The sequence below is a fragment of the Myotis brandtii genome, unplaced genomic scaffold (assembly GCF_000412655.1).
Source record: "Myotis brandtii unplaced genomic scaffold, ASM41265v1 scaffold349, whole genome shotgun sequence".
NCBI lineage: Eukaryota > Metazoa > Chordata > Mammalia > Chiroptera > Vespertilionidae > Myotis > Myotis brandtii.
This window is the reverse complement of record NW_005363427.1, coordinates 565185-574975: the sequence shown is the minus strand read 5'-3', so window position 1 is coordinate 574975 and position 9791 is coordinate 565185. Positions and strand designations below refer to the sequence as shown.

General features: G+C 48.4%; 1 protein-coding gene across 1 annotated transcript; it reads right to left on the bottom strand.

The window, feature by feature from the left end:
* Nucleotides 1-7483: 7483 nt before the first annotated feature.
* Nucleotides 7484-8308, bottom strand: DUSP21 (dual specificity phosphatase 21). The gene has a single exon (XM_005871596.2). The coding sequence runs from the start codon at nt 8242-8244 to the stop codon at nt 7624-7626; it is 621 nt and encodes a 206-aa protein (XP_005871658.1). The 5' UTR covers nt 8245-8308; the 3' UTR covers nt 7484-7623.
* Between the last annotated feature and the right edge of the window lie 1483 nt (nt 8309-9791).

The window sequence follows — 9791 nt, the reverse complement described above, 5'->3', positions numbered from 1 at the left end:
AGGCAGAGGCAGTTGGGGGTGAGATCAGGCCGGCAGGCAGAGGCAGTTAGGGGTGATCAGGCAGGCAGGCAGGCAGGTGAGCAGTTAGGAGCCAGTGGTCCCAGATTGCGAGAAGGATGTCCCGGATTGGAGAGGGTACAGGCTGAGCTGAGGGAACACCCCTGCCCCCCGGTGCATGAATTTCATGAAAGGTTCAAAAGGTGAAGTCAGACAGCTACACACTCAAGATGAAGATTCTGCCACTACCATAGACAGATGGTGAGTTCAGGGGTAACCGACTCAATCACCTTTAGACAGATTGAGCCCATGGAAACCTTGTCTTATTTGAGGGTAAGGAGAATAATCAATGCTGAGTTAGGGAAAGAGAAAAATCAGAATGGGAGGAAATGAGAACTTTTCTTCACTAGGGTCCAGGAGAAAATTTTAGAAACCTGTCTACATCCTTAAAGCTTCTGTAAAAAAAAAAAAAAAAAAAAAAACACAAAAAAAACCCAGAAGGAATGAAGGAGTTGTATTGAGAGGCAAATCCAATGGGATGAGATGAAAAGAGAGATGGACAGAATAAGAAAAATGAGCAAGTAGTTTAACAAAGTAGAAATAAGATTAAGCTACACATTGGAGACAGTAAAGAGGAAAAATTATCTGGCAGAAAATTGAACTCAGTGTCAAGAACAAAGCTGATGCTAAGAAATTGAATGGCGTTAAAAAGGCAGAGATGGAAACAATGAGAGAGAAGATGATAGCTGTGGAGAAAGAGTGAAGAAACTAGAGAACCAACATATGGATAATTTATGTTCCTAAAAAAAGGAACAAAGGCAAATGCAAGAAACATAATAAAAATAAAATAAAACAGACATTTTCCTCAGTTTGTTAGGGGCAAAAATAGAATATGGGGGACCAGCTACAAATATAAGAAATATTAATCATGCTCTGTTACCCATGATGGTTCTGTTCTGATTAGACAAAGCGCATGAAAGAGTGAAGAAAATATAGAGCACGAAATAGGAGAGAGATGGGCAGGGAGCTGTCGTGTAAGACTCCGTCCATGTCCCGCGTGGAGTAGGGTTCGGTAATTTTGAAATATTGGGGGACCAGGCGGGCAAGTCCAACTCAAGGAGAGGGACTTCCACCGAAGCTCAGGCCGCTCCAACCTTTTCTTTGATCTGGGGTAGCCCTAGGGTAAGGAGGTTTGTCTGGGGTAGCCCTAGGGTAAGGTGGTTTGAATGACACATGGATTAGCTCATCAGTAGAAATAGGCAAAATATTTGATCAACAATAATCAACAAGAATCTACACAAGTATCTAAGGAATTCAGTGAACTAAGGTGAGGATGATGCTTCAGCTACCATTATCTAGATTAACTGGGTGGTGTCTAAATTAACTGGGTGGTGCACAGTCCTGACCTTTTCTAGGACTTCAAAGGTTACTAGCTTTTGGGGGTCTCTGTCTATACTCAGCTAGTGAAGACAGTAAATGGTTTCCTGCAGGGAGCGCCTTATTTAAATCTCATTACATGCCTGTAATTCCTACTTCCCCATGTAATCTTTGTCCTTCTACCCAATATAAGCAGCTGGATTATGGGGGCTGCAGAGCAGATTTTTGTGGATGGCCTGCTGCTCTCCCATGCTGCCGGCAGGATCGAAATAAACCGTCATATATGACTCAACCCTGCTCTGCTTAATTGGCTCAAGTAGTGACAGGCAGCCCAGGCGCCTTGGTTGTCTGGTTACATGTTGAGGAACAGTTTTTGTTGATTGAAGAGCTCACTATGTTGTAGGCAAAGTCAATAAAAAGGGGCCCTACAGCTAGACAAATCCTGGCAGAAGTTTTAAGCTACAATATTAAAGTGTCCATAATTGTTCAGGCAAAAAAATATGAAATCAGATTGCTCAGGTAAAAAACAAACATCAGACTGTCGACTTCTCTTTTCTAGAATTTTAGAGAGAAAAATTTGTGACCCCAAAATGTAATATACATCTGAGTTGTCTTTCAGGTGCAAAGATGTCAGAAAAACATTCTCTGGTATTTATGGGATCATAAATATATCAACTTCTTGAAAAAATTGGTTTACAATATTTTTCACCAACCAAGAGATGAAGTTAAAAAAAAAAAGCTTAAGAATAAAGTCATGGAGAGAGCAGTATGAAGCCAAAATAGAAGTACATCTAAATTATTGCACCATATCTAATTATAAAGCTAAATCTGAATCTCAATTTTTTACTCAAGTTAGATACTGGATTTTTAAAATAATAATAAAACTGTATGAATCTAAAACCCAAGTTAACATTTTCATGGGTTAGAATGGTATATGAGGTAAAGATAAAGTGTGCAGAATTCTGTAACTAAAAAGCATGATTCAAAATATGACATTTCACTCTGGACCCATCAGTTAGATAAAAGTTAAAGAAAGCTTTTGAAAAACTTAAAGCTCTGTACCAGGTAATATGTTTACTGTATCAATTCAAGGTAGCTGCTTTCAACTAATAGACTAAAATGCTTTCTCAAACAATGGAGGAGATAAAAACCAAACTGACAATAAAGAAAATGGCAGAGAAATGTTAGTAAATGTCACAGAACAAAATGGCATAAAACCAAAGATTTCATAATTTAACAATGTAAATCCTTCTTAAAGGACTTGGTTGAGTCCGGCTGTCATGGCTCAGTGTTTGAGCATCCATATATGAACCTGGAAGTCATGGTTCAATTCTTGGTCAGGGCATATGACTGGTTGTGGGCTCGATCCCCAGTGGAGGCCTGCGGCAGCCAGCTGATCAATGATTCTCCCTCATCACTAATGTTTCTATCTCTCTCTCCCTTTCCCTTCATCTCTGAAATCAATCTATCTATATCTATATCTATATCTATACCTATACCTATATCTATATCCTAGTACTAATGGCCCGGTGCATGAAATTCGTGTATGGGAGGGGGGTTTCCCTCAGCCCAGCCTGCACCCTCTCCAATTGGGGGGCCCCTTGGGGATGTCCCACAGAGATCAGGCCTAAACCGGCAGTCAGACATCCCTCTCGCAATCTGGGACCGTTGGCTCTTAACCACTCACCTGCCTGCCTGCCTGCCTGATTGTCCCTAACTGCCTCTGCCTGCCTGATTGCCCCTAACTGCATTCCTCTGCAGGCCTGATCTTGCCCCCAACTGCCCTCCCCTGCTGGCCTGATATCACCCCTAACTGCCCTCTCCTGCCAGCCTGGTAGCTCCCAACTGCCCTCCCCTGCTGGCTTGATCTCACCCCCAACGGACCTCCCCTGCTGGCCTAGTCTTGCCCCAACTGCTCTCCCCTGCCAGCCTGATTGTCCCCTACTGTCTCTGCCTGCCTGATTGCCCCTAACTGCCCTCCGCTGCTGGCCTGATCTCGCCCCCAACTGCCCTTCCCTGCCGGCCTGATTGCCCCTAACTGCCTCTGCCTGCCTAATCACCCCTAACTGCCCTCCCCTGCTGGGCTGATCTCACCCCCAACTGCCCTCCCCTGCAGGTCAATTTGGTTCTGATTGGTCAGTTTCTATGCCAGTCAGTGTCTCCGGGCCTATCTCCGGGCTTGATCACAGAGGTGGGGCTGATCAGCAGCCCCCACAGAGGCCTGCAGATAAAGAGAAAGAGAGTCGCGGCTGCTGGCGAAGCCCAGAGAGAAAGAAAAAGGCAACGCTGATCAACAGCTGCCATGGAGGCTGCGGATCAGACCCTGACTCTCCCGGCCTCTCTTTGGGCCTGATCCGCAGCCCCCTTGGCAGTCAGTGCTGGGTCGCTGTGCCCACACCGGCAGCAGTGGGCAACCCAGCACTGACTGCAGGACTGGCCTGATCTTGCCCCCAACTGCCCTCCCCTGCCAGCCTGATCTTGCCCCCAACGGCCCTCCCCTGCCAGCCTGATCTCGCCCCAACTGCCCTCCCCTGCCAGCCTGATCTTGCCCCCAACTGCCCTCCCCTGCTGGCCTGATCTTGCCCTCAACGGACCTCCCCTGCCGGCCTGATTGTTCCTAACTGCCTCTGCCTGCCTGATTGCCCCTAACTGCACTCCTCTGCAGGCCTGATGTTGTCCCCATCTGCCCTCCCCTGCCAGCCTGATTGCCCTTAACGGCCTCTGCCTCAGCCCCCACCACCATGGCTTTGTCCAGAAGGAAGTTAGACGTCCAGAAGATGGCTGGTCTACTCGGTCTAATTACCATATTACCCTTTTAGTAGTACAGATAGATTATATTGGATAGGTTTGCTTAAATGGGTGGGGGAGCCTTTTTCAGCAGGAGGAGATGCTCTTGGCAGACAAAAGCACATAACCCCTATATCTGGACTGATAGCCAGCCAATATGCACTATACTGCCAAACTGGTCATTAAAAAATTGAACTGCTTTCTTACAACTTACACCAAACAGCTGTTGCCCTTAAAACCCCTCCTCAGCCTCCACCTTAGGTTCTGCCTTCGCACTTCACCCAGATTTGGTTCTGATTGGTTGGTTGCTATGCCAGTCAGCGTCAAAAGCTCCGCCTCCTAGGCAGCCATTGGCTCCTCACACTTCACCCAGATTTGTTTCTGATTGGTTGGTTTCTATGCCAATCAGCATCTCTGGGCCTATCAATGGGCCTGATTAGAGAGGCGGGCTGATCAGCAGCCCCAGTGGAGGCCTGAGAGAAAGAGAGGTGCGGCTGCTGGCCAGGCCCAGAGCAATAGAGAGAGGCAAGTGCTGATCAACAACTGCTACAGAGGCTACGAATCAGACCCTTATTTTCTCTCCAGGCCTCTCTTTGGGCCTGATCCGCAGCCCCCTCGGCAGTCAGTGCTGGGTCAGGGCGCCCACAGTGGTGGCAGTCAGTTGAGCCTTTGGTCGTTTTGGATGTTACGGACCCTGGGTTTTTATATATTAGGATTAGAGGCCCGGTGCATGAATTCGTGCACCAGTGGGGTCCCTCGACCTGGCCTGCGGGCTTGGGCCACAACTGGCTCTCTGACATCCCCTGAGGGGTCCCGGATTGCGAGAGGGTGCAGGCCAGGCCGAGGGACCCCACCGGTGCATGATGGGGCCGGGGAGGGATGAGGGAGGTTGGCCAGCTGGGGAGGGTCCTCGGGAGGGCTCCAGGGTGTGTCCGGCCCATCTCACTCAGTCCTGATCAGCCTGACCCCAGCGGCAAGCTAACCTGCCAGTCAGAGCGTCTGCGCCTGGTGGTCAGTGCACGTCATAATGAGCCGTTGAGCAGCCTTAGCATATCATTACCATATTACGCTTTGATTAGTTGAACAGATGACTGGACACTTAGCATATTAGGCTTTTATTATATAGGATATCCTATATAATAAAAGCATAGTATGCAAATTGTCTCCTCAATCAGGAGTTCGTCCGGGAGGTCTACCAGGGGCTGGGACCAGCAGGGGGAAGGGAGGGACGTCCCGGCTGGCAGCCGGCAGCCGGCAGCCACTAGGAACCCTACCAGTGCACGTATTTTTTTTTTTTTTAAAGAGGGACATTTGAACACAGACATGCACAGAGGGAAGACATATGTGAGGACACACTAGGGAAGATGGTCATGTGATCAGAACAATGCTTCTAGAAGCCAAGGGACACCAAAGATTGCCAGCAATCACCAGAAACTAGGAAGAGGCAAGGAAGGCTTTTCATCTGGGTTTCGGCCAGAAAGGCTGCTTTGTGGGGGCTCTGCCACACCAGCCCTTGGGTTCAGCGAGACTGTTCTTCCATCTGTAAAAGGAGGGGATCTGTCTAGAGCAGTGGTTTTCATAAGCCCCCACGTCACCCCATCTCACCCCCAGTTGCATCCTTGGGCTCTCCTTTTGTGGAATTGGGGGTGAGGGTGGCTTTGGAAAGAAAGGGCATTCGGACTCCACTGGGCTATGGACCCATAGGTCTGTGTCAACAGAAGTAGTTGTGCTGTTATCTCATGTATTTCTTGTCTAAAATCCTCTGGATTAGAATAGCTGCTCCCAAGCCAGAGCCAGGAACCTGGGGAGTTTAAACAATTCTGTATTCCAGGGCCTACTTCTGGGGACCACTCATTTGTCCCTTTGGCAAGTTCCTCCATGGATCCTGGTGGATCCTAGAGCGCTGGCTCTTAATGGTCAGTGATTCTAAACAAGGCGTTTGGCCCAGTGGCGTGGCTCAGTGGTTAAGCATCGACTTATGAACCAAGAGTTCACGGTTCAATTCACAGTCAGGGCACATGCCCAGGTTGTGGGCTCAGTCCCTTCCCTGTGTGGGGCGTGCAGGAGGCAGCCAATCCATGATTCTTTCTCATCATTGATGTTTCTATCTCCGTCTCCTTCTCCCTTCCTCTCTGAAATCAATAAAAATATAAAAAATAAACAAGGCCTTTGGTGATGGTGGTTGGGGGGTGGTGGGTGCTGGAATTGTGCTTCTTGCTTGTGAATAAATTAAACAGAGTGACACAATGGGAACCCTGAAAAGCCTCTAAATCTAGGCCTCCTCTGAGGTAGAATCCTAAGGAACCTTGAACCATTTGTTTTCACAGACAGGATGTGTTTTCGGAAGAGCACTTTGTGGATAACAAAGAGCTGTGCGCAGATGGGGGAAATGTCATTGTGAGGATGAATGTGCTGATCCCCACCCAGCAGGGGCAGCCCTGACTCCAACCATGGAACCATTCCTGTGCTCGCTCTCATGCGAAGGAATCTACACCTCACAACTACCCTGTGAGATGTGGGCTGTCACTGCTTTGACAGGTGAGGAAACAGGCTCTGAGACACCCCCTGCCCCTCCCAGGTCACAGTGGGAGGAAGTGTCAGTGGTGACAGGACTGTGTCCTAGCCAGCAGCAGCTCCAGCCAAGGCCCATAAGAGAAACCTCTGAGGCCTGGTGTCGGGCCTGTTCTCTCATCACTCGCCCCGGATAAGGGGATTAGAGTTGCAAAGGGTATCTTGAGGCCTTGGCATCTAGTACAGAACTTGAAATTTTATTTATTTATGTATGTATGTATTTATTTATTTATTTATCTTTATTGTTGACAGTGTTACAGAGGTTCCTCCTTTCCCCCCATTAACCTCTTCCAGCCCACTCCCGTCCCCTCCCCAAGTGCTCCCCACCCCATTGTGTGAAAAAAGATTTTTAAACTTTATATAGTGGAATGGTTTCTTTGAAAACTACTTGATAGGTAAATTCAATCTAGAAATCCAGAGTTCAGCCACTGTGGTTGAAGGGAAGGGCCAGGTTGGCCTGAGACTCCGCCCAAGCCCCCAGAAAACCCCGTGACTTTGGCATGGGAAGAACCAGGCAGGATTCTGGGGTGGTGTGGGGGGTTGTGGAGAGATTGGGGTGGGGGGGCGCGTATCACTCCTGGGTTAGTCAGGATCAGGCAGGGCCCAGATGCAGGCCCGTCTGAGCTGGGCACCACCTTCCCACCCTCCTCTCTGGCCAGGCCCTAGCAGGCTGGACAGCTGCGCGCAGGATAAGAAACACTGACACCATCTTTCATTGACTTGATTTTATTCTTTGCAGATGAGGGTCACACAAGCCAAAGACTTCAGCAGCCCCCCTTGTTGCTTGCCCGTCTAAAAGTCATTGGGTTGTCCATGGGGACCCAAGTTCAACAGTCACAGTTTCATGATGATGTGGATCCACAGCAGGTGACAGGAGCTGGGCAGGGTGGCTCACAGGAACATCATCAGCTGAAACTCCTTTTGGTATTCATCCGGGATTCTCCCCAGGGGGGAGTCAATCATCCGGACGGTGTTTCTGGCGAACAGTTTGAATTCATACTCAATCAGCTGCTCCCAAAATCCGTGGTTCGGGCGTATCACCGGACGGCAGGCCCTGGTCCAGATGTGCGCTTCGTGGAGCGAGAGCGAGTGGTATTTCATCAGGTAGGCCATGCACACGGTGGAGGAGCGGCTGATGCCCGCGTGGCAGTGCACCAGCGTGCGGCCCTGGCACAGCTCCACTCCATGGATGTAGTCCGCGATGGCATCGAAGAAATCGCTGATGCGCGCTCTGGGGGAGTCGGGCACAGGTACCTTCACGTATTGAATGTTCTCAATGAACGTGTTGACGATTTCCACAGAGATATTGATGACGGTGGTGATACGGTTGGTGGTAAGCAGGTACCTGTTGTTAGCGGCCACGGCATTACCTATGTAGAGGCTGCTGGTCAGCTGAGATAGTCCACGGGTCCTCAAGGGCTGTGGGAGGGCCTCGGTTGGCACGGAACGTGGTGGTGGCGGCGGTGGCGGTGGTGGTGGTGATGGTGATGGTGGTCGCGGTGGTGTGGTCATCGAGGCGGCTGGCAAGGTGTCTCTGGGCCGGTTTGGGAGCACCCCTCCCACTGCAGTGCTGCGAAGCCTCTGGCGGGGGTCTGATGGACGGTGGACAAGTTACTGGTTATAACCCCTCCTGCCGCCAAGCGTCACAATTCCCTCCCTGCCTACGCCACTGGTTTCCATGGCAACAGCAGTTAGCCACGTGGAGGACTTGGCCTCCCAGCCAGGTCTTCAGAGAAACCCCTCCCTGCCCCAGAGCGTCACAGTCCCCTACCACCAGCCCAGTGGTTCCCATGGCAACGCAGTTTGCCACAGGGAGGACTTGGCCTCCCAGCCAGGTCTTCACAGAAACCCCAGATCTTTTCTTTTTTTCTTTTTCTTTTCCAGATTTATTCTTAGCTTTCTTCATAGTCGTTTACTTTCCAACTCCCATTCTTTTTTTTTACATTTCAATTACAGTAGACATTCAAGATCCAAGGCCCAATTCTTACCTGACTTGATGTTTTAAAATGTTCTGTTACCAGATATCTATTTTATGTTTTACTTATTGGACCACACTGAGCACAATATGTATGAATGCTTCTATTTTACTGGTGTTGCAGAACAGGCTTACACTTTTTCTTTCTTTCTTTCTTTCTTTCTTTCTTTCTTTCTTTCTTTCTTCTTTCTTTTTTAAAATATATTTTTATTGATTTCAGAGAGGAAGGGAGAGGGAGGGAGAAATAGAAATATCAACGATGAGAGGAAATTACTGATCGGCTGCTTCCTGCACACTCTCCACTGGGGCTCAAGCCTACAAGCCGGGCATGTGCCCCAACTGGGAATCAAACCGTGACCTCCTGGCTCATAGATTGATGCTCAACCACTGAGCCACACTGGCCGGGCTGGGCTTACACTTTTCTACAAGGGAGCAGTATCGTATTTTAAGTTGGGGAACAGCATTTGGTTCATGTGATATGCTAATCTCTAGAAACCTGCAGTAAGATATGGGTTTGGCTGGGCTTTGTGGCCTGGCCTGACATCTCAGTTGATTGTAGCCATAGAATCATGCTCTTGTTTATGAACACATTAGGACTGGTTTTAAGGGAATATTGCTAATGGGCATATCTAGTCCTTTATCTATGGCAAAGTTGGTCTGCAGTGGACAGTTGTGACTAATTTAGCTGTATCTCAGTCCATTTGTGCAGATGGCCCAAATGATTTATCACTTGATTTTACTTTATTACTTGAAACAACAGCTCAAATGATCTTGTCTACTTTCTTGAAAAAGAATGCCAATATGCTTTGTAAACTACAAATCATTCTGACCACCACTGATGCTTCCTCCCAGTAATGTTAAAAATTCTGGGGCAAGTCAATGCTACATTATAATTGGGCCAAAAATTGATTTAAAAACATATTACCCGAGGCTTACATTTTCTCTCAGCTAAGCTTTTTGTAGAACTTGACTGAAGATTCAAAAGAGCTATAACCTAAACAAATCATTTTGCCGAGCAGCTAATAGACACATTGCTTCACACTTGCTCCTCGTCATTTCGGGTTGTATGCAAAGGTGTACTGTG